General features: G+C 47.7%; 2 protein-coding genes across 2 annotated transcripts; both read right to left on the bottom strand.

Moving 5' to 3' along the window:
- Window positions 1-383: 383 nt before the first annotated feature.
- Window positions 384-10,621, bottom strand: LOC131267068 (adhesive plaque matrix protein). The gene is made up of 7 exons (XM_058269824.1): window positions 10,561-10,621; window positions 4,052-4,335; window positions 3,058-3,654; window positions 2,540-2,987; window positions 1,339-2,477; window positions 1,130-1,272; window positions 384-1,062 (listed from the first exon to the last, which is right to left on the bottom strand). The coding sequence occupies exons 1-7, from the start codon at window positions 10,619-10,621 to the stop codon at window positions 384-386; spliced, it is 3,351 nt and encodes a 1,116-aa protein (XP_058125807.1).
- A 1,739-nt stretch (window positions 10,622-12,360) lies between these two features.
- LOC131267087 (uncharacterized) lies at window positions 12,361-14,430 on the bottom strand. Its single transcript, XM_058269847.1, has 5 exons — window positions 14,389-14,430; window positions 14,001-14,073; window positions 13,063-13,266; window positions 12,653-12,763; window positions 12,361-12,590 (listed from the first exon to the last, which is right to left on the bottom strand). The coding sequence occupies exons 2-5, from the start codon at window positions 14,059-14,061 to the stop codon at window positions 12,361-12,363; spliced, it is 606 nt and encodes a 201-aa protein (XP_058125830.1). The 5' UTR covers window positions 14,062-14,073; window positions 14,389-14,430.
- Between the last annotated feature and the right edge of the window lie 9,303 nt (window positions 14,431-23,733).

Raw genomic sequence — 23,733 nt, 5'->3', positions numbered from 1 at the left:
CAATCGTTTTTGTTGTTCACCTTTGTCGTCCATCGATATTATTCGTTTGAGTAAGGATTAGTGCTCACTTCCTTTCCATTTCTCAACCATCCCGAAAAGCGTTTCGTTTGGCCTCATTTTGTGTCCAGATTTTCGCAATACCCATGTTGCGTAAATCATGCGTAATCGGTTACCAAGGAAAATTAAGCTTAGAAAGTAGTAGGCCGGTAACGTGCTCTAACAGAAGGACCGCGTGTTACTGAATTGTGTTGAACGAATACTGAACGCTTACTATAGTAATTTTCTTTAATGTTACCATAATGTATTGTACAAAATTTTATTTAGCTTCATTTGAGTATTGCTGAGAAAATCAACATCGCATTCATCACATACTGTACGTCTGCTCATCTTCTTCGTCTACGATCGTAACTTGGATTCCTTATCAGATGTCCACTGGTGCCATCGTTTTTCACTTCGATCCTTCGAATCTTGCCCAGCATCGGGGCCGCCGTTGGCAAATGCACAAGAGGCGGAGGGGGCGGACCGGTCGGTTGTTCCGTGTTGAGAACGTTGGAAAAATCCTCCTCTTCCCTGCCCTCCGGTTGCCCCACCATCATCTCCCGGTAATCGTCATTCGGAGGATCCTCCGTCGAGATGATGAAGGTAGTTGTCGATGGGACGGAGGATGTTCGGAAGTTTGCTACCGCCGGTGATGTGGCGGTACCACCATCGTTCTCATCTTCCGTCCTCATGGTCGATGGAGCGGCTGTACTGCTACTGGAAGCTTCCGTTCCGGCGCTGCCTCGTTGCAACTCCGCATCAATATCTTCGAGAGTAATCGGACCGGCAGACGAAGGCGAGTCCATAGGCTTCGGTTTGTCCGGTCCCGCCTCTGTCGTCACATATTTGACCGGGTACGGTTGATTCTGATTATACCGATCGTCATTGTCCTCCAGCGTGTTGCCGTTGACTTCATCGTTGTCCGGGACGGCGCTGGGTATCGCAATCGAACCCTGTTTGGCTCCCTTGGCACGTTGCTGCTTCATCTTTTCTTCCATTTCTTGGAACTTGAGTGCAAGATACCTGTAAGTGAAGTGAAATGAAATATAGCTCGCATTTTTCACCTTCGATGAGTGAAGGTTTGTCATACTTATCAACCAATGGGCCACTGTAATCCTCGGGGAATTTCGGAGTGAAAGGAAGGATATACTTGTACAAACGTTCGTTAAGCACGTACAGTTGTGCCGTTGTGGAGCATTTCACATTAAACCACCAGTCACATGTCAATGCGACCTGGAACGGAGATATCATGGTAAAACGGTAAGATCTGCGTGTGTTCTGCATGATCGTGCAACTCACCTGACTAAAGATGGTTCCATTCGGGCAAAGAAAGGAAGCCTTGCCTCCGTTGAGGTCACAGTAATGCCACACCTGGCAGTTGGTTTCCGGATCGCCAAAGAATCCCTTGTACCGTTGATCCTTACACTTGAAGCTCGTCTCGGGGATTTCGGCAAGCGCAGGGTAGTCGATACCGGGTTTGCCCGTATTCGGTCCGGGGGAAACTATCTTGTTGATCAACATCGGTGGCCCGTTGCGGTATTTGTCGGCGTCGACGTACGTTTCCGGCTCGACGGTGGTGTAGTTCGGTCGACTGTAGTGCGTCCCAGGGTCAACCGCTGCCTGCCGGGTATCATCCTCGTCCTGACCATGGTGGTGACCGTTTTCTTTCAAATTGTTAAGTATCTTCACCAACGTTCGAATGGAGTTATCTATGTTGTCCGGCGTGAGCGTCCTCGGCAGCAAGTTGCTGTCCTGTAAACTCTTCAGCAGGTCCGACAGTGAAGCGGTCGTTGCCGCTCCTCCATGTTCCTTCTCTCGCTCGACGATCGGTGCCAACGGGATCGGTCTCGGTTTGTGTTGGTTCGGATGGCGCATCGATTGCGGATAGAAACGCTGGCGTTCCGTGTACTCGGTACGATTGTGCCGCGGCGGTTTCGGATGGGTATACACCGGGTAGGACGGCGTCTCGTGGTACACCGGGGGAGCGGCGGTTGTTACCGGAGTGGTCGAATAAAACACCGGCTTCGGTGTGGTGTTGGAAATCGTTGAAATCAATTGTGGATGTGCGAATGGGTACGCCGGATCCGGGGCAACGTTCTGTTGGTGATGGGGCTGGTGTTGCTGCTTCGCTGGCACTTTGTAGAGCTTATAGTTTGCACCCAGGAAGTACTGACCAGCGCCGGTCGGAGGTTTACTGGCCACGACCTCCTTCACTACCATCTTTTGGGCGTGTTGTTGGGGCAGAATTGTTTCGGTTAAATGCTGTCGGGTTGGTGGTACGGATTGTACCTTGCTTGGAACGACTCCATGCTCGGGGACCTTGTACACATGTGGGCCAACGTGATAGTACGGATTGACGACTGGGTGCTCCACGGGATGTTGTGGTTCAGCAGATATTCTTACCGGTACCACTCCAACTATACGAGGTCTTGTATAACCTTTAAGATGGGAAAAATATGCTGTAAATCTCTCCTTAAAAAAACACCTTTTAAATACTTACCACTGTGATTGGAGTGTTGTTTTCGTCCGTCATGGGTACTTGGCTTCTCCTTGTAGTAAACCTGGTAAGGCACCGGCGTCGGTGTTGCCGCAACCGGAATCTTCGGTTTTTCGTAGTAAAACTTCGGTACCGTTTTCACCAACACGTACGGCGACGGAGGGAAACCTTCCGCGGGATGGCCACGGTTATCGTGTACCGGAGCGCCATGATCGTACGATTGGTAGTCCAACGCGGACGGTTGTTCCGTTACGGGACCCTTCACGTACGTCACCTGTACGAGTCCTTCCTGCTCCCCTCGTGCGCTTTCTTGATGGTTATGTGCGTTCGAAGAACTCGAACTAACACCGGCTGAGCTGCTACTGGTCATCGGCGTGAACGGGCCCGGAATGGTGTTCGAGGGTAAGAACGGATTAATCCGGTTCTTTTTATATACCGGAACGCTTTGATACTGGGAGGAACGTAGGAACGCATTTAGGGAAAATGGAGTATTTAACAAAAACATTATCTCTTTTACTTACCAGCGCCGGTTTTCTCGAAGGTGAGTGGTCTACCGGGGCGTTCGGAAGGTAAAACTTCCCACCCCCTGATGCGGGACTGCGTTCGTCTTCGTCCGGATGTGGTTGAGATTTGGTGTGAATTTCAATGCCGTACACTTTCGCCGGGAGGACAGCGAACCGTTGCGGCGGAACTGGCTCGTACGAAGGTTCTCGCTCGCGTGGAATGACGGCGTACTTGGGCCGTTCGTACAACTCCGGCCCATGATCGCTGGAGGATGCGGAGCTTAACACCGAGTACGATGTGGCCGAATGCGGTTGCGCAGGAGAATGTTGCTGTTGTGCTTGTGGTGATGTACCGACACTGTCCACCTTCACGGGCGTTTGATGCCGATGGTTGTACTCGTACGTGAACGGGTTGATGTTGACCGGTACGAGCTTCGCTTGCGTACCATAGTACGGCTTACGGTGGTGGAGTGCCGGCCGGGGCGATTGGTATTCATACGCTACCGGGTCTTCTTGTGGCCGGTAGATCGTTTGCTGCTGTTGTTGTTGCGGTTTGCTGGGTTTTTGGGAATAGTAACTGGGTCGATTGTCTGACGGCTCACGCAAGGGGACATTCTGTGGGGAGGTGGATGTTTCGGGAAAAACGTGTTGTAAGGGGGATTATCAGAAACATAAATCAGTCGTCCATGATACACACGAAGTAGGCGGGGGAAAAAAAAGGTAAAAGGCGAGCAAATATGGAAATGATGGAAAGGAAATAGATCAAACGTTAAAACGTGATAGAGCCCTTTCGCAATTGCATTAAGCTTTTTAATCTCAATTCTTTCCCGAGCCTCCGATCGTCGACCGTGGACGACGGATACGTGTATTGTCCGCCGCGTCGGTTACATAAATAACGATTTATGCTCTATTTATTCTTTCCTTCTGGCTCCGCTCTCCTTTTACGATCGCGCCGGGGGAACCGGGGGCGAGTTTTAATCCTAGCAATCTGCATACATAAGGCAATACTCACGATCGGCCTATAATTATAGACTTGATTGAACGACGGCTGATAGCCGTCCGCGCTATCGGTTCCCGCCGACGGCGACGGCGGCGCTGCCGTCGACGTTACGTAGTACTGCATGTACGGGATCAACCTTCGCTGCCGATCGCCGCCGTTGCTGGAGGAAGCATTGTGGAGCTGGTGTCCGTCCACGGACAAAGGACCCATCGTCGCGCCCTTCCCGGTATCCTTTGTCTGGCCATCGCCGGCAACTAGCCGTATCGTCGTTCCTTCTAATCCGATGATGCACAGAACTGGTAAGAAGAAGAAGCAGTAAGTAAACACGTTAATGTGCGGGAAAATTGTGGGGCAATTTTTCGTTGCTCTTCACTCTTGTTTTGGTAATCGCCGAAAAAAATGGTGAAAAATGGGAAATTATTGTCCCCTTCACGCGCCGCGTGCGGTTCATCGATTCAACCCACCCGTGACCACCCTCCCCGGCGGCCTTTGGTCACGCTCATTTTCATCACACAGTTTCGGGGGCTTTTCCGTTCGCTGGTTGGGGGGCTTTTCTTTTTTTATGTTTTTGTTTTGGCGCGCCCGGCAGAAAACCTCCTCACCCGCATCGGCGTTAGATGGCCGTGAGATGGCCGGCGCCCATCAAGGCTGCTGTCAATACCGTTCAAAGACACAACGACATTAAAAAAAACCACCCGAAAACCGTTACTCAATCACACTCAACGCACATTCTGCTCGGTTCACGATCGCATGCGGCGCCTGGTTGTGTTTCTCGGTGTTTTTCTTCGGCTCGGTGATGCGGTGTGTTAATGGATAATCGGTTTCCTTCTCCGCGTTGATGGCTTATTTTAGAAATTTTCTTGTGACCCCCGTGCTTTCGTGAGTGCGTGTGTGTGGGGATTAAATTAATAATTCTGTGAGACGGTGCTCGGTGCTCAAACTCAATCAATTACGGGGCCTCACAGAAAAACGGTGGTGGGGTTTGGAATGTTTCTAATTGCAGAATTTATGGTGTGTGACCGGTTCGAACGATCGATCGTATTTCGTCTTCGCCCGCGAAAGATGCTGGTGCAATAACGGTTTTTTTTGCAAATTGACAACGTTTAAACACGTGGTGCGCCGGATGGCAAAAAGATCGCCGTCGAAATGCGTGGTTGGTGAGAAATTATCGTCAATTTTCAGGTCACATTCTGACCGCTCGAGATGTTGGTTTTTCTTTTCTTTTGAACCCATCGTGGTTTTGCCTTTATTCTTGCGCATGGGGTTATGTTTGCGTCACACACCGATCGACTCTTTGTGAACCCAATCTAAACCCCCGGTCCGTCCGTGCCATAAATGGCAAACAGCAATTGCAGTTTAAGTGCTGCTTCCAGTGCTCTAGAAAAGATTAATCCAATGGCCGCTTATTACTAGACGGCTTTGTGACCACTCGTCGACGACAACCTCCCTCATCCCCTTCCCCCGTCGGCTTTAAGGGTAGAATTGCCCTCGGGGTGATTGGCGTGGGCTGAAGCACCACCCAGCCCTGCCAGCAGTTGGAGGTGAAGGATTTTCTCAGCTTTTGTGTTCCGCCTGCTCTTGTGTGTGTGTGTACATGTTTGTGTGTTTTAGACCCCTTTTTCCTTTAGAGATCGCTTGTAGCGACAGCCAGTAGTCGTCGTCGTCGGGGCGAACAAAGGGAAACTTCGTGCCATTGGTGACCTTGTGTTCTGGAGTTTACCACTCGCCCGGATGCTGTCTTGTCGGCAGAACCCTACTGCTGTTCCCACGTCGTCACGCGGCGGTGGCGCGATGCCGAGATCCATGATCTAAGATCTTCAAGATCACGAGCAACCACGAAATAATAAAATCATTATTTGAGCCACTTCGGTCTGTTTCGGAGCGTTTAGAAAGACTTGTGGCCAATTAACTTGTTCAATTGAAAAGCGTGCACACACCACCTGGTGAGCTCGCCTTTGATTTGTTCGACCGGATGACTTCTCGCCGAGCTTTTCCGTCCCACGATCGGTGAACGATCACTGCGCGAGAGAAATCTCTCACTTTTCACGCGGTGGAATCTTCGAACGCACTTCGCGTTCAACACACACGTGGAGATGCTGAACACAGCTGATCAGCGCCTTACGTGAAAACTCTCTTTCTCTCCTCCGCTTTCTTGGCTTGTTTTCGCGCGCGCGCTCTCGGGCCTGACCTTGCGATCGGTCAACGGCGCATCACGAGCATGGCATCTTGTAAAACGGCAAGGCACCATCAGGCAGCAGGCAAGGGCACTTACTGCAATCAAGAGACGGCGCAGGGAAAAACTGGGTCACAAGCACACTCGGCGCACGAGTAATCACAGCCACAGCCGGAGGACAACACCGATCGCAAGGTGATAAACGCAACGCGCAGGTGTTGGCAGGTGCTGGTGATGATGCTGCCGGTGGAAAACGGGCATGAAATATGCTTCTCCCAACCACACAATGTAAAGGGGGTTGTATTAAGAAAGGAAAACCATACTAACCGAAATGCATACGACAACTTTTTCAACAAAGTCCGGGCGGGAACTCGTTTAGGCGCAAAACTTTCCCTTTTTCCTGCGGGACGTTTCGTTTACTTTTGACAAATCACATCAAGAGTGAAAAACCTGAATTAGGAGGCAAAATATCGGTATATGGTGTGCTTGAACGGGGAAGAAAACCAACCGACGATGGAAATAATACAAATTGACATGGCAGCAATCAAACGCCAAGTCGCGTCACATCTTTCATCGCGTGTCGCTCTACTTTCCCCGGGCCGTTCAGCAAAAAAAATCGGGCCCATTGGTATTCCTTCCTGTCCCACCTCTCTTTCCCCTCTAATAGGGGGAGGCGGAAGGGTGCGAGAGGGGATCTGAAGGGAATTCAAAACAAAACCACACGAAACCAGTTCTTTTTTTGTCGATTGCGGAACTAACTTTTTTTTTTATCCAACGGTGTGCGGTGCTTTTCGCAGTTCCAGTAGGGCAAGTAGTCAGCATCCTCCGCCTTACCTTACCCTACCGGTCCATTCCGAATCGACCGGACAGATGGAACGGTTGCTGCCGGGTCGCGCAGTGAGAGAGAATGGCTTTCCGGAGAAAGTCACACTATTGTGTGCCGTAAAATCTTATAATTACAAGACACAATTTATCGACCTAAAGAATGAATCCCGCAACCTTCCGCCAGGGGGTAGCCATAGAGAGAGAGAGGGAGAGATGGGTCAGGCCTCTGTTTATATGGCACACGGGAAAGGTAGTAATTAGTTTCAGCAAACGACTTCCAAGCAACCTAATTAAACGATTTATACAAGTTTTTTTTTGGTGTGTTGTGTGTTTTTGTTTCGGGTTTCAGAACGGACTATGCTAAGCAGCATACAAATATAGCCATATTTTCTGCCGGAGGAGGAAATCCGACACACAATCCGTCGCGGTTTTTCTGCCTCGGGCTGTGGTCTTTTTTTTTCTTTTCTTGTGCCTTCCGTTGCATTTTGGGATCTTATCTTTTATTGGCTTTTGAGGTTTTTGATCGTTTCGACTGTTTATGTCTTTCTCCTGTTCCGAGGAAAGAAATCTTCCGGATCTTTCTGTATCCCGCCCCCCGGGGCGGGGATGAACTTCTCTGTTTACCCCTTTCTTTTCGGTTATTTTTCGCGAAGATTGTTTACGGCCCGTCAATTATACGTTTGATGCCCGGGGTGCGATAGTTTGCAGCTTTTTTCGGTTTACTCTTTGTTTGGTTTTTGTCCGAATCCTATCATTTCCAGGTTCACTCCCAGAACATTATGCAAACGAAAACAAATACATCAATCATCTATCGTTTGTATTGTGCTTCTAACTGCACATTTTCCCTCCCCCCCTAATGGAGGATCCCGTGCGATAAGAAAACTATCTTCTTTGTTTTCTCTAATGGCTCTAAACGGGAACATCCGCTTCTGGTTTTTTGTGTGTGTGTTGCTGCTCCAATAAAGATAAGAATAGGAAGACCATTTACTTCAAGCTTCGTCAAAGATGAAACGCCCGCGGGGAATAATTAAAACCAGTGCGGAAGGTGGCCAAATTAAAACACACACCTTGGCAATCCATTGTGCTCGCAAACAATCAATCACAAAAATATCACTATCTCCCATGCATGGGGTGCTGCGCCGAACTGCATTTCCTCGTTATCTCACAGCCTCGGCCGTTCCTCTTGCATCGGAGTGTTTGGCGGGCCCCTCTTACGTGGCATTAAGCCACTTTTTTCCTCCTCCCTTCTCCCGTTGGTCGCTCTTTTTCTGTTGTTTTCCAACCTTGTTTGCATTGCGCACCACCACGTTCGAAAGGGGTAAGGATGGTGGATGGTGGTGGTGATGTATGTTGGAACCGAAGGCGCCCGCGCACGACACGCACTTCAAACTTTTCCGCGATTCCACGCCGCCGCCGGGGCCGCATGTCACATATTTCACTACCACCACCAGCAGCAGCAGCAGCGCTCCTCTAGCATCCGACGTGAGATGTTTGTCTTTTCCCTCATTTTCATCCCCGGCATGCGGCACTGTTGCCTCGGGAGTCCAATATTGCAAGGCTCGTTATTTCACACTCCATTTTTTTTCGGTTTCATTTCGTTCGGTTGGTTTTACATTTCGCAGCCCAACAGAGAGTTGGAGTCGTGTGTCGACGGGGAGTGAGAGACGGGGGGCACATACACCGCCGCAGCCCGGGCGCCGATGCAAAACAGTGTATGAGATAGTTTTCAGCCCTCCCCCGTTCACCCGTTATGCGCCTTCGCTATGCTGCCTCGCAGCAGCACCACGAGCTTATGATGCTTTCGAAGCGCTGGCTCGTGTCCGGGTGTTTTTTTTTGTTTCTGTGTTCGGTGCCGGAGGGGGGGGGGTCGGCGGATGGGATGCAGTGTTTGCGTTCGGGCAAACGTTGCGTTACGTTTGCCGAAGGAGCATAAGCACCCACACCTGCATCCCACCCCCTCACTGAAGAGCCGCTTCTTGGCGAACCTGACATTTAGACGATCGTGGCGAATGCACAAAAACAAAATTATACTCTGCTAACACATTTGCTTAATTCTTGACTTTCTTTTCCTGGTTTTCGGGGGACTTTGTCTTGTTCGATCGTATCTGCATACTGTTCCAGTCCAAATAAGGTGATTTATGATTCAAGATAAATTTACAACATGTTTTACATCGTGTGGTCCAAAACAAAGTAAAGGAAGATTGAATCTTGTGAATTTGAAACCGTCCCGATAATGATAAATAGTTAGTCAAGCTAGTGACGCATTAAACCAGGGATGTCAAACCTGCGGCCATTGGATTCTTGATTATTGGCTTTCGTTTGAATAGCAAAACATTTTTTGTTAATGGTTTCACAAACTGCGAATTGCAAAAAAACCTGAGCGAACGTCAAATTATTCAATTTCTATAAGAAAGTGATATAAAACATTATTCCTCATACACAGGAGGTGTTACACAGATGTTTAGATAAAACCAAATAAATAGTTTTAATAGAAAATAAACATGCTGAACTACAAGAGCATTCTAAATAAAATAACAGGTATGGAGCAATAAGTTAGCTATAGCAATAATTCACCATTACTTTTCTTAAAGCTTTACCAAAATGCACAATAGTGTTGAACTGCAACATATATTTCAATAAACTTGATTTAAATCCGTTTAAATTTGGAAAATGATTGAGCAAGAAACCTTCTCTTTTGCTCGAAATTGTAAATTTTATACGAAGAAATATTTTAAAAGTGTATTGACTGTTAAGATATAACCACACTGACAAGAACATAGTTTTCATCAATCCAATCAATTCTACGTTTTGGCCCGCAAACATATTTTGGGACGAAATGCGGCCCACGAGGTCATACGAGTTTGACATCACTGCATTAAACAGTATAATTTCGACTCTTGTGTTAAAGAAGAATTGATACAATTTACAAAACAAATATTTTCCTCTAACTTAAGTTAAAAATAAAATCCATATATGCATTTCCCAACAGCAACAGAAGTGGAAAGATTTATGGATTTTAATAAAAAAATATTCTCCCCCAAATTGAAGTGAATAATTAAGTCCACCCTTCAGACGCATTCCGCTGCATAATTGCTACTCCACCATAATAGAAGGAAGTGTCATTAAAAACTGCATACATACACACACACGCACACACAAAAACCAACTCGAGCTAATGGGCTACGATTTCCAATTCAAAACGGCCACTTCCACCACACCGTGGCATGTCAAAGGAGTTGAACGATCACTTGAATGCCAGCTGGGCCTGGTGCGCTGCCCTGCAGCCTCTCGAGCTAGTGTGGCCTGCTGGTTAGTGGCGGTTTCCCTTCGAAACATTTAAATGCGCCAGCGTGCGCGGAGCAGGAACTGGATGCATTTTATTACGACACTTGCAACATGACACATGGATGGCAAGGGTAGGATAGAGTGGCTGCATTTTCCCCCCCGTGCATTCCCACCGTTGGCAATTTGTCCACCAACCACAAACCGCAGTTTGGCACACGTTCTCCCGTGGCCGACCTACCTGTGACCATGAATAGTGGCAGCGTTCGTTGCCTCATCCATCGTTGATGTCTTGCGTTCATGTTGTCGCTTAGAACGTGAACGCGTTCGCTTCCTCCCGCGTGCGCTAGAACTGTCACTCGTCGAGGATCAAACTACTGCTGCTTGACTTGGCAATTAAATGCAACTCCGTTTGGCACTGAGATGTGTGTGTGTGTGTATTTCACGCTGCTTGCGCGTAGGTTGCGCGCGGGCACTCTATCTTTTCGACGCTCGATATGCAACAGCATACACACGATGGTGCAACACTGGTTCAAGGAAGTGCAGCAGGCACAGGCGATCGGCTGTGAGAGAGTGAAAGTGTCGTTATCGTATCACTCGCATCGCGGGAGATTGTAACTTTCCGTCGTCGAACCACTCAAACGGCACATTACCGACGAAGGCTGCAGCTGAAGATCACCGGACCGGCAGCATATTGCCGTTAACCGCGCGTGTGTGTGCACTACAACACTTCACTAGGGCTCGCAATGCTATGCAGATGCACCACCACCCGAGAGATGCGCGATCGCTGCCCGCACGAACGTAATGGCATAACACCGCGTGCAGAACAGGACGAACACCACGCGACGATTACGACACACGATCTTTAATGGAAGGAAAAGCTTTTTTCACCCCCCGCAATTACACCGTTTTGCACTGCTGCAATGCTGCGGCGCCAACATTCAAACTGGATCGACCGAGACCCAGACTTGGGCAGACTTCGACTTCGACGTCTCGACGTCTCGACTTCCAACCAAAACTGACCAGCGTTCCAAGCCAGCGTCGCGGGCTTACTGAGCTCGCCGAGCAGCGCGTGTCCACGGGTACGCCGCCTCGCGGCCCGACGACGTCCGACGAAGCTCCGAAAAATCCGGTCTCACTTTTTCCTCACCCTTTTTCTCACCACGGCGTGAGTGCTCACGCGCGATACTTCCTCCGGTGGCTCGTCGCATTATTTGCGAAAGCTCCCTTGGGGAGCTTGACGCTCGCAAACAAAAGACTTCAACGGCTGGGCAAGCGACGAACGTACAGCCCGTGCGGGGAACCGTTTTGAAGCTAGAAGGAAACCGTTACGCGCTTCCAAGCGTGGAGCTTTCGTTTTGGGGTAAGCTACTGGCGGTGCCGTAGCGTTTGAAATGGGGGCTTGTCTGTGGCCAGTACCGGTTGATTCGTGAACATGATGAGTGTGTTGTTTTTTTTGTTGTTAGTTGCAAATGTTTGCCAACGGAAGGCACCGTTCATCGATGTTTTTTATGTGAGTGTGCTTACCTACAATTTCTTACGGATTTTATTCCCCACACAATGGGGATGAAGGTTCAAACTGTAAACACAAACCATCTCGTTAATGGTAAATCTTTCAACTCTTCGGATGATTAAAAACCATTCTCGATAAACACTTTGTTTGGTGGTAAATTAATATTTACATATTTTATTACACATTGTGGTTCGTTTTTTTACAACAGTACAATCGCACGATGACGAGTCGTAAGCCTATGCAAAATAGCATCTGTCGGGACACTTTGAGGAAAAGCAACATATACAATAGAATTAACGAATAAAAAAATGGGACGCGATTTGATGGGATTTATTTTTCTTGGCAACTATTTCACACCTCCCTTCCGTTCCCTGGGTTGATCGATAAGAAAGTGAATCCAGATGACAAGGTTTTCTTAGTTTAAAATTGGGGGAAAGGGAAAAACAAGTGGCAGAAGTCTCTAAACGTTACTCTATCGAAGCTAAATAAATATCGAAACTTTAAACATTACACACGCACACACATTTTTTACACGTTGAAGATTTCGTCCACCAGCTGACGGGTGATGACTCGATGCGGCTGCGTCGGATTGAACTTCGGTCGCTGGTACAGCCGGGCGTTGATTGAGTAGAGCCGGGGCGAGAGATCACAGCGCACGTTAAACCACCAGTCGCACACGAATACCGCTTGCGAAAACTGCGTCCCGTTGGGGCAGAGGAATGTCGCCTGGCGTCCGTCGATGTCGCAATAGTGCCATCCTAGAAGCAAATGGATTGGGCTTTTTAAAAACATCAAGGGGAACGTCAATCGCAGCCATTACCTTGACACCTCGTGTCCATGTCCGCGAAAAAGCCGGGGTATTCTTGCTCGTCGCAGTAAAAATTGGTGTACGGAATCGCCGACAGGATGGGGTAGTCAGTTCCGGGCCGGCCTGTGGTGTCGAAGGGGGTGGAAAAGAAGATGGTCAAAAAATGGCGACGGCCTTCACGCTACGAAAAATACATTGACACCACCACGCCGAACAACGTAAAAGAACCCGTTTCTGTCAACGCTGACGCTGATGATCGGTTGGTTTCGTCGCCCGTTGGAGACACGGATTTTTTTTTTCGGATAAGTAAGAAAACTTGTAAAGCTATTCATTCATCATTTCAAGGATGCTCGCCGACAGCACAAATCTAAACCTTTCACATTGGTTCACTCAACAATAAAATTTGTTGTTTTTCAACTTACCAGGGATGGATTTCCCAAGCTCCAGATACTCCTGTACCGAAGGGCTTAGAAATCCGGGCGGAATGTCGGGGACGTCCTGTTCCTGCTGGCTGTTGCCGTTGGAATCAAGATCCTGGCTCGGTTCGGAGCCATCGACCGACTGTGCTGTGTTGGAGGTTCGCGCATTCCGTCCTCTTTTGGTGCGATTCTTTTGCTCGTGACCATCTAGTTGAAAGCCAAACCGGGTTTTTAAAAAAACACACACAGGTATTATTATTCTAAGCCATTTAAAGGAGAACGTTTAGAGCATCTTTAAATGTAAACCCTTAAATTAAACCTTATTAGAAAGGAAGTGCATGCTTAGAGCTGATTGCATCCAATATCATTTACGATCGCAAGCCAGCACTCAATTAAGGTGCAATATCCTGCCCAAGCCTCGGCTTAGCTAATTGCATAAAATGTCATCAAATATTCAAAGACCCCAATTTCCGAAGCAATCTGGTTGTCATAAGATATGACGTAGGAAACCGAACCGCGCGGGGAAGCCATAATAAAAACCCGCACCGAAAAGGTGATCGCTTTAAATTCGGTTCGAAGCCGAAGCGGTTGGCAGACATTTTTTCGCCTCCATTTGCCTACGGAGTAAATGTATCGTCGGGCTGAGTTTGGAGGGTTGGGCTGGGGGGCCGTAAAATTAAACGCAGTCAAGGAAATCATCGCAAGGTGGGCAAGGCCAAGACCGAACGATCGACCGACCGACTTCAGCTTCGTGGTGGCGGAGCTATAAAACATAAATCACACTCCCCAAAAAAGAGCGAATCTCCTGGGCCTGATCTGGCTGTGGTCGTCTTCCAATACATATCAGGCGGAGTTCGCACCATCGCGCGACATTTGCATGCCGTGTATGCTTCCTCTTAACCAAATTCAGATTCAACGATTATGCAACGGAAAGCGCTTACCTATTATAAGGAGACATCCAAATATCAGTAAAACTACCGAATTCGTTCGCCGGAGAAACATTTTCAGCTGGGGGTTTGTGGAAGAGAATAAAGAGGTGATTTTTTATTGAGTCGAGTGTACTTTGGCACGATGTTGCAACACAAATTAGTTGAGTTCATCACAGCACAACTTGGTTTGTTTATTTGTGCAGCATATTGTCCCTCCTCCGAAACCGAACAAACCAAACTCAATCGAACCAGGTCGAAACAGGAAGAGCGAAAACCAAATTAGATAAACACACACTGTTGACGCACAACCTGACGCTATCCCACTGGAATGGACCACCACGGTACGGAATGAAGATGGCCCACACAGGGATGTGATGATTGCTATTATCTAACCTCGCATGTGCACGCAAACAACTTTTACTTTTTCCGCACGACGCGACGACGCGAGTGTACGCGAGAAGAACAACTCCGAGCGACGTTCGACGACGACCGCAGGCTTTCGCGGTTCGAATATTGCTTGCTGGAAGCCCGTGGGCTCGGTACATCGGAACCGACAACCAGGCCCCCTCGCCTCCCTCCAGCGGAGCCTCCAGGCTCCGGGTGTCCAGCTCCGTGGGGTGACTTGAACGCGACGTTGAACGACGAACGCTCGTGAATCGCTCGCCCTCCGCCGTTGACCTAAGCGGTTGGGCTTCGGTTTTGCCATCACCATCATCGTCATCAGCAGCAGCATCATCATCAACAGGCCCAGCATCTCCGGGTGGCGTATGATTAATGCACCACGACACACCCACATTAGGGTCGATCAGCACACACAAACAAATGCGCGCATAGGTCCGTGTCCGATCGTTTGGACGGCCAGGGAGGGAGGTTGGGTTGGGCTGGACCAGTGGCTGGACCCGGGCTGGGCTGGGCTGGGCACTTCGAATTACTTCGACCCTCGAGACCGACGAGATTCGATCGGATTTTTCGATCGGGGCTCTAATTTGTGGCACATAGTTCGAATCGCCAGCCGTGGCATTATTGGAGCAGCGCTTGCAAAACGTTGGCTGCCCTCCAGAAGACGCGGGCGTCTGCAAGGCGAGGGATCTTTCGTGAAGGAAGGGGAAGGGGGGGAAAAACAACTAACAGCATAGCACACCAACCAACCGATCAAACTGGGTAAATGTCAAGCACCGAAACGTGAGAGAACGTTTGTGTGGCGATTGTTGACGCCGGAGTGGCCTTTCGGTATTGTTCGTGGGGGTGGAAGGAGGTAGGGGAGGGGGAGGGGGAGTATAACACGCGCTCTTGGGGTGGCGCTGGCAACATGCATCACCTTCGGATCCGACACCGTCGCGAACACGAATATTCTTAATTAAGAAATAATTAAATTAGAAACCACCACTGAGAGAGAACGTTCGTTCGTTTCACACGGTTCCGATAAAGTACGGTTCCTCCAAAAGGCTGAGGCGATTATTTGTACTCCCCCACAGCCACAGGGGTTTAGATGAGTTGGAGTTCGAGCTCCAAGAGTTGCTTTTTCTAAAATCACGTGATCGATATCGGTTTCATTTCTTCTCCTCCAATCTAAAGGACACTTTCGTACCTTCTCTCCAAACGCTCACTAACGCGGAACTCGGGAGTTGGGAAAGGTAATCTAACGGATCCACTGGTCGACGATCCTGATCATACCTTCGCACCGAAAAAAACAACACAAACCACTGGGCCTAAACACACCGAAACCTCCACCGAACTCGCGCAGTCGTCAACACATACTGAGCCAGCATGCGGTGAGAATCCGGCCTGCTGGTGGCACCGTCTCCATCTCCGGCTGTCTCGCTTTATGTTGTAACTGAAGAAGTTAATGCTGAGAAGCAAAAAAAAAAGAAACCGAATCCCAAACGATCCCCCGAGTGGCGGGCCAAAGGCAGACACAACACTCTCTTTCCTTCTCGTTCAGGCTCGTGCGTTTTCTTATGCTTCCTTCAGACAACAATATCTTTGGCGGGCTATGTTTCTCTTCCCTTCTAATGCGCTCTTTCTAGCCTGAGCTTTGGTTGGGGGTTGCATTTATTTTTCTTTTTGTTCGTCCCGCGATCTCGCGAGATTCGTGCGACTCGCACTTCTCGCGGCGAGAACCGAGGGCCTTAGGCTTTGGAGGATCGCGCTACACGCTGACCCTCGTGGGCTGAAACATGCCACCGACGCTTGTAATGCTGCGTGCGCATGCGTACCCAGTCGGCACCACCTCTCCACTCCCTTTGGGGGACCCCCTCCACGTTCGACCTTCTCGCGCGGGATCGGTACGAATTTTTATTCTTGAAAAAGCAACGGTTTCCCGAGCAGAATACAATCGCTCCGTGGAACTTGTGTGTTTCTGTCATCGTCGTCTCTTCCTTTCGATTCCGAGCCCGCGATTTTGGCCTTCCTTCGCATCCAGCTTCTTTTTTATGTTGGTTTTTTTTTTCTCTTTGGCGAGGGACAACAACACGAGATGAGATCATACACAGCCCTATTCGCGTGGTGTGTCGCTTCCTTTCCAACTTCGATCGCTTTCGGTGGCGGCGTTCTGGAGGAGTTAGAATGTGTGTTTGGTTTTTCTATGGTGGTTGCGTTTTTTGGGGATGAACGCGGAGAGACAAAACCGCCACAAGGACAACGCCATGAAATGAGGGGGGGTTTCCAATTAATTGAAAGTCAACCTCGGGACCTCGACGAGGTGGTCGTTTAGCGGAAATGATCGAGTAGTTTATTACGGGGTCATATGGTCGAACGACATAAAATTGTCACATTGTGTTCCACTAAAGCCACATTCTGCGCGTGAGAATCGTTTCAAGTTTCTGTTATCGAAATCTCCACGAAGTAAACGGTATAGGAAAGTGCAACTTTTGAAAGCTTTCAGCTGAAATGTGGCTGGCAACACTGCCAAAAGTCATCTAACGATCAAATTAGATTCATTTAAACCACCGTTTGATAGACGTTTGACGTTTGAAATGACGGTTAATGCTTTCAATGTTGAATGAGGCAAGAAATACCTATGCCTTAGGATTTGTGTAGACAATTTATGAAATTAAAATTAATTAGTAAGAAATAAGATACGCATGAAAAAGGAACTAGATCTCATGAAACAGAGACATGTTAAGCAATTGGCTCGAAGAGAATTGAGACACTCGGTAGAGTGATTGAATTGTCAAATGATTGAAAGACACTAAATGGCATCTGTTTCCTTGCACGAAATGAAATGTAAGAAGAAACTATGTTACATTTTCCAATGAATCTATCGTAGGCGCTTCTCTATGGAACTGCGTAAAGCAAAGGGGTTCACTTTAGCTATTGCTTTATCGCAGGTTTTCACAACCTTTTTTTAGAAACACCCGTCTCTGTGTACCGTATTGCGCCGGACCTATATTTGAAATCCTCGTACCGTCCCAGAAACCGTCAATCATGTCCTCTCAATTCACGCTGAACGGATGCATCCTTAGCCAAACGGACATGCGACTAAAGGAAGGAATTTTCAAAGCATCGGAGCTTTACCTTTCCGGTGGGTTTTCTTTCCCCAGGCGCATGAGTGTGTCAGGAATATCCAGTTCGAAATAAACACGAATCGAAGTGGACATCTGTGCCAACGTCGAAGCAATGGCGTTGCCCGGTTCTCACTCCGGTCCGTAGGGCCTACGACCTTCATCCGTTTATCTGTAACTGATTACGCACTTTGCTGCGTATTTTTGTCCACATACGGTTGGCCGTGCCCGTTCCTGGATGGATCGAACGCATCTCCAACACATCCCAGTGGGAAAGTTTTAATTAGAGAAAAACATACAACCGAACGAGAACCGAACAAAACCGGTACGGTTCGAGAGCATGTTAGCGAAGAGCTTTGCGCCACCATTGTCTGACTACCATCTCATGGATGGACGTGGACCATCGTGTGTGTGCGTGTGTGTTGCCTTAACGTGGCGTTAAATCGGATCAGTCGGGAAAATTCAATCATGCTTCCTAATACCATTTACGGGCGTTGGTTTGATTTACTTTCCGCCCGATTCCGATTGTTCGCCCGTTTGGTGGAAGGTGCTAATGCCGGAATGTTGGACCGGATGAAACTCTCCATCCGTGCCATGATGTTGTTTTAACGAGTGTTTCATTTGTTTTTGTGTCCACCACCGGTCAACGCGGGGGGTGCCAATTCGGAAAGTTTGTCCACTCCAAGGCTCGTGTGGTGTTTCGCGACAAGGGAAATAGTGGAATCGCGACGATGTACGACATTGTCCCATTTTACTTTCGGTTAATTTGATAAAGGCATTCCCTTTCGGCAAAGCGGGTCAACACCGTGGCACCAGAACTTTCAGACCTTGCGTACACGTTCACCAACCCGTCAATCATCGAAAGAACCGAGCAATGCAAAGCGGACGAGCCGTGCGTCAGTTGGCGGATCAAAATAATTAGACCGCAGCAGCAGCGAGCGTCTCCGATTCGGAAACGAGCCATCTTGGAGCCAGCAATTCACTTCACTTCTTCTACTCGCTGTGGCTCTCTTTTATGCCAAGGTCGGCGCGGGGGAAGACATTCAAATCCAATACCCGCTCGAACCGGGCAAGATATACTCGCATCGTTAAGACGCATGCAGGCATAACAATGCTCTACTTAAAGTGCTTTAATCGCATCGTACTTTGCCAGGAGTGTGTGCTTAAGTAGATGTGGTGTGCGGCTCACCAGAAGGCCATCTCGATTCGATTCTTAAGCTTCGAATTCATTTAAGACAATTATGGTCGCAAAACAAAAAGCGAAAATTTATTGGATCAGATAAATTAACTTTTATTTTAAATAAGAAATTATGTCTACAAGAGCGGCGCATAAAGCTTATTCGTATGGTGGTAAATCCTTCAGAATAATGTTCCAAAGAGCTACCATGTATTAATCTTGTTAAATATCCCCCCATCCTAAGCCACCGGAAAAAAACAAAGAACTGACCAATTTGTTCACTAATTCCCCCCGCAAAACAGAGTACTTGACCGATAATTCTCAATACCACTGCGATATCTTTGCGGGTTTTCCGGCTGCAGGAAAAGTCAAACTATCAATTATATGCTCCACGAAACCCCGAACGAACGCCTCGAGTACGGCATGGGTCACAACTTTAATGTGACACTCTTCCACTTCTACCCGAGAAGTGGTTTTCGGAGTGGTTTTCCCGGGGGAAGGGAAACCGGGGGACAACACGCCTGGTGGTGAAAGTTCCGCAGCATCGCCCTTTTCCGAGACTGGTGGCGAATGAAGAAACCAATTTTCGGATGGGAGGTTTGTTTCACAAATCACTGAGTCCATCCCCGGGACGCGCCCCGGGTTTGGATGAAGTGGTGGAGTGTGTATCGAATTTCGTCTTGGTTGTTTGTCGTCGTCGTGGGGACGGGGGTGGAAAGGGGGGCCGGGGGGAAAAGGGACCAAAGTCCCTGCACACCCGGTTGTTGTGGGTCGGAATAAATTTCCAAATTTTTCAATTAAATTCTAACCATAAATCTACTTATGGTTTAGTGGAGGAAAATGGGAATTTTCCTCCCAACCGGGCACTGGTGGGAGGGTGGGGGGCCGTTGTTGAGGTTCAACTGCTCGGAAGGTGAAGGTAGGTCATGGGGTGGAGAAATGCTACCGGTCCCCAGAAAAGCTACTCCTACTCCCCAGAACCGGTTCGGTGTTGGGAAGCGAAAGAGGAAAAGGATCCGACGCTGGGCGGGAGTGGGTGGGAAATAATAATTTAGCTTAATTGAGAATGATATTGAAATGGAAACGATTTGTGGGATCCCATCAGCACAATTGGAGGCTGCTGGATTTTTTTTTTGTTTTGCTCACGAAGAGCTTTTATTTCATCCTCTATTGAAATATTTCTGTTTGCCGTGGGTTTAATTCATAGATAAGTGGACCGGGAGTAAAAAGAAAGGCGATGAGTCCTTTTTTCGGGTTCTCAGCACATTTAAGCCACATGTTTCACGTTGGAAAATTATGAGGGTTAGTCACGCCATCGAGTTGGTAGTAAATATATTCCCATAAAAGTAATCATTGAACCCTTTCGAAAACTATTTGGTTGATGGCCGAAATAGTTCAAACATGTTTATAAAATCTGTAAAAGTAATCATTCAACTGGTAAAATTCCTTGACATAAGAAAACTGTTAGGGATAATTGAATGTCTTCTCGAAAGTTTGATAACTGATTTCTGTTTTATTTCTTTTTGTTAAGTCTCATCTGCTTTCCGGGGCGTCAAAACTCATTTGCATCGATTTAGAAGTTTGTTTGCTCACGCTGGACTATCCCAGGCTTTTCCTTCTCCCCGCTTCTACTGTGAATTCATTTGGGTGAAAAATTTCCTCGCACTTTTTCCCTCCTCTCGGCCATCCTAATGGAAACTCACCCCCCAAAATCAAGTAGCAGCTTCCAATTGCGCGACAAGAATTTGACTGCGGGTCTCGGGGAAAAAGCGATCGTGATCAAATTATTCAAATTATTCGCATCATTTTCCGATTGAAGAACTTTCGCGGCCGCCCTCCATCGAGCCATCGAGCCGTCAAGGACCGGCTCGTCTAGTCGTAAGTCCGCGAAGATAGAGTGTTATTGGGTCTCGATGGGTCGCTCGCGATAATAACGATAGCAAGACGGTCAGCATTCAACGTTTCGCGCGAAGACAGACGGACAACGTTTAATGGTTGGCCTTGGGAAGAAGGTTAGTGTTGGTTTGGAAATTTGCGTTTTCGATCGACACGGTTCGGTCACGGCTGCTGGTAGCAATTAACGACCTCTAGAAGCAGGACGAAGGTTACGCACGAATGCGTTCGATAACGCCGACAGAAAGTTACTCGGAATGTTTTCGCCTAGATGACACAGACGATTCCATTTTCTTCCCCCTTAACGTCTTCATCGTGGAGGTTGTGTTGACGTTTTTTTTTTGTCTTATCACGAATGAAATGTCACCGAATCCGAATATTACCGTGGACAAACACAGCGTTTGCGTTGTTTGCGTTCGTCTCGTGAGACTTTCGGTTTCGAAGTGGAAAACTTTACTTGAAATAATTCCTCCGAATGCAAGCAAATCCGGCGTCCCCGGAGTCGTTGAGAGAGTTCTAATCAGAACGGTCCTTCCAAAAACGGTCGCTTTGGTTAGGTGCATTGCGTTAGATGCATCGATTCGGTGAGGGCGTTTTGTGTGCTCGGGAGTGTAATTAACTTAAGTACCCTCGCCCGAATTCAATTCACAGCGGAGAGATTTACTGTTGACTTTTCTGCTTTTAGAAAGTTCCAAACAAGGAAAAGGATAGAGCTCCAGGCGGGAGAGGATAATCTTTGTCTGCCCTTTTCGTTGAACCGGGTTTCGGGAGCGATGTGGAGTAATTTGTTTAATAGATTTCTGTATTCCGCTCGCGAAATGGTCCAATTCAAGGGATGCTACAATTTATTCCACACTCTGGTAAATTACTTTTGGTAGCAAAAGGACCTGCACTAAACGTTTATATCACTCGGCGATTCGCGGAAAAAGGTCACCCTAAGGGAACGACCTAACGCTTTATGATAATGTACAGAGCTGATTACATTTTCGGTAAGAAATATACAGCTGTATTGTAACACTGAAGCAGCTTAATCTTTGAAGAACCAAGTTTACTATAATGTAAAAATTGCATCTACCATTTGCCATCCCCAAAAATGTACCGAATCGAGTGATTACATTAACCTGCCATAGTTTGTGAGTCTTTCGCGAAAAAGACCTACCCTATGGCATCGAAAATGTGCACTTTTGGCACATCGGATGCAAAATGGTACGCGCCAGTGCCAAGTGCATTGTGATGTCACACGTCAGGTCGAAGTTATGTCCGTTCTGCACCCGACTTCGGGGGGTCCAAATAATCTCCACAGAATCTCTCCGAGGTTGAACTGCAAGTTAGATAGAACGCTGCCGGAAATTGGCCCCCTTTTTGCATCCGAGCGAAATAGTAATTCGCTAATGGAATTTGACCATCGAACGTGGAAAAGCTGTGAGAGAAGCAACCGAATGCATTCGGTTCGGTACTGGTAAAAGTCAAGTTCGATCTATTATTGATGCTCGGTTGCGATTACGTTCCGTGCTACTCGACCAGCAGCATGGTTGCGTGCTGTGGCTGGCGAAGGAAAAGTTCGCCCATTTTCCATTCGGTACACAAATATTATGCGCTTTTCACAGTACTGCAAAGGGTTCTCGCCATGCACAGACATTCCGACACAGTTGAACATTTAGCTAAAGCAGAATGGGACTTTTTTCTGTGCTTTTTCTTTCTGTTTTTGTTGTCCACTCTTGTGCCATACTTTTACTTTTTGCTTTTCGTTCGATGAACATTTGAAACCGACGCCGTTTGCATCATGTATCGTCAATTTATAGGTCAATAATTATGCTTACTTGTTTATGCTTTAATTGCGAAACTTCCGTATGACAACTGCAGCGAGAATCGATGTGCGCGTTTTGCAACAAATCATAATCCTCCGATCGGCCGGCCTCCTCTATCGATGCGTTCGCCAAATCGAGGGCAGATTGTTTGTTCCGCGAGCGATTATAGTGCTGTCAATCAGCGATAATTAAGTGCATCGTTAACAGAACAAATATTGATCAATTATGCTTTTCCCCCGGTTGTAAAGCATTGAACGGTGCGTCAAAGTGTGCAGTTGTCCAGGGGGGGAGTTGGAAGGAGTGTTGCACTGATCAAGGATGAAGTATTAATTTGCCTTTCGAAACTTCCACTTAATCGAGTTGACTCCCGGAGTGGTGTGACTTCATCGTGCAGATACAAAAATAAACACTTTCGAACGACAAATTAATGAAGCTAAATAAATTGCAAGACGTTTCTGTCAAGGGGGAGCGAATTTTAGCTGCAGTTTGCTGAAGGAATCTGTTGCCCCGATGAATATTACTCTCCAGCAGTGGGTGAATCTTGGTTCAACAAATCAAGAACTGTTGAAAGTTGCACTTCATGCTCGTCTCGTGACAGTTTTTCCCTTGCGTACGTCCTTTGGAATCGTAGAGCAGGGAGTTGGAGATGAAAAATTGTACGGAAGACGATATTTAATTTATTGCATCAAAAACCAACTACACAGGAGAAAGTTTTCCTTTCGCCCCCCCGAGATGTTTCGAGTTGGTGACGTGACGAATAGGTTGGTTGTTTGTAAGATAATAAAACTAAACTTGATCACGCAGAAGCGTTGGGTGATAACATTTCCAAGACACAAACTCGGTTGGAACGCACAATAGTAGGAATGAAAATGTATTTAAAAAATCTATCTCCCTTCAAGTATCGCTGACTCTTGTTGACTTTCACAACTAACACTTTTTATCCATCTGTTCCCTCGCTCCATACGTATCTTATCAACCGAGACAAAAAGGGGGAAAGAAAAAGTATTAATTTGAGCCAACAGAAATAAAATCAAAACTAACTTTATTAGCGTTAGCACGGAACGCTCCGAGCTAAGTATCTCTCGGTCTGGCCAGTTTGAGCTCTTGAAGTTCCGTAGTCGGTCCAAGATGGTGATACAAAGCAAAAATTCCACCGCTTCCTTACGAGGGAACCTCATCGTGGATCATGATCCTTGTGATGCTCCGCTTACCATCAGGCAGCTCATCCTCGGCCCCCCGGAGGCATTCACCTTCTTGCAGTGAAGTTATAAGTGTGACTGATTCTGGGTTCAACTCCAAGGGTGAGACGAATTCCACCCGATGCCTGTTGCACATCCAGGGAACGGTCTTGTCCTCCGCGAACG

This window comes from Anopheles coustani, chromosome 2 (genome assembly GCF_943734705.1).
Source record: "Anopheles coustani chromosome 2, idAnoCousDA_361_x.2, whole genome shotgun sequence".
In the NCBI taxonomy this organism is placed as follows: domain Eukaryota; kingdom Metazoa; phylum Arthropoda; class Insecta; order Diptera; family Culicidae; genus Anopheles; species Anopheles coustani.
The sequence above is the reverse complement of the archived record's forward strand: the minus strand, read 5'-3'. Positions and strand labels throughout refer to the sequence as shown.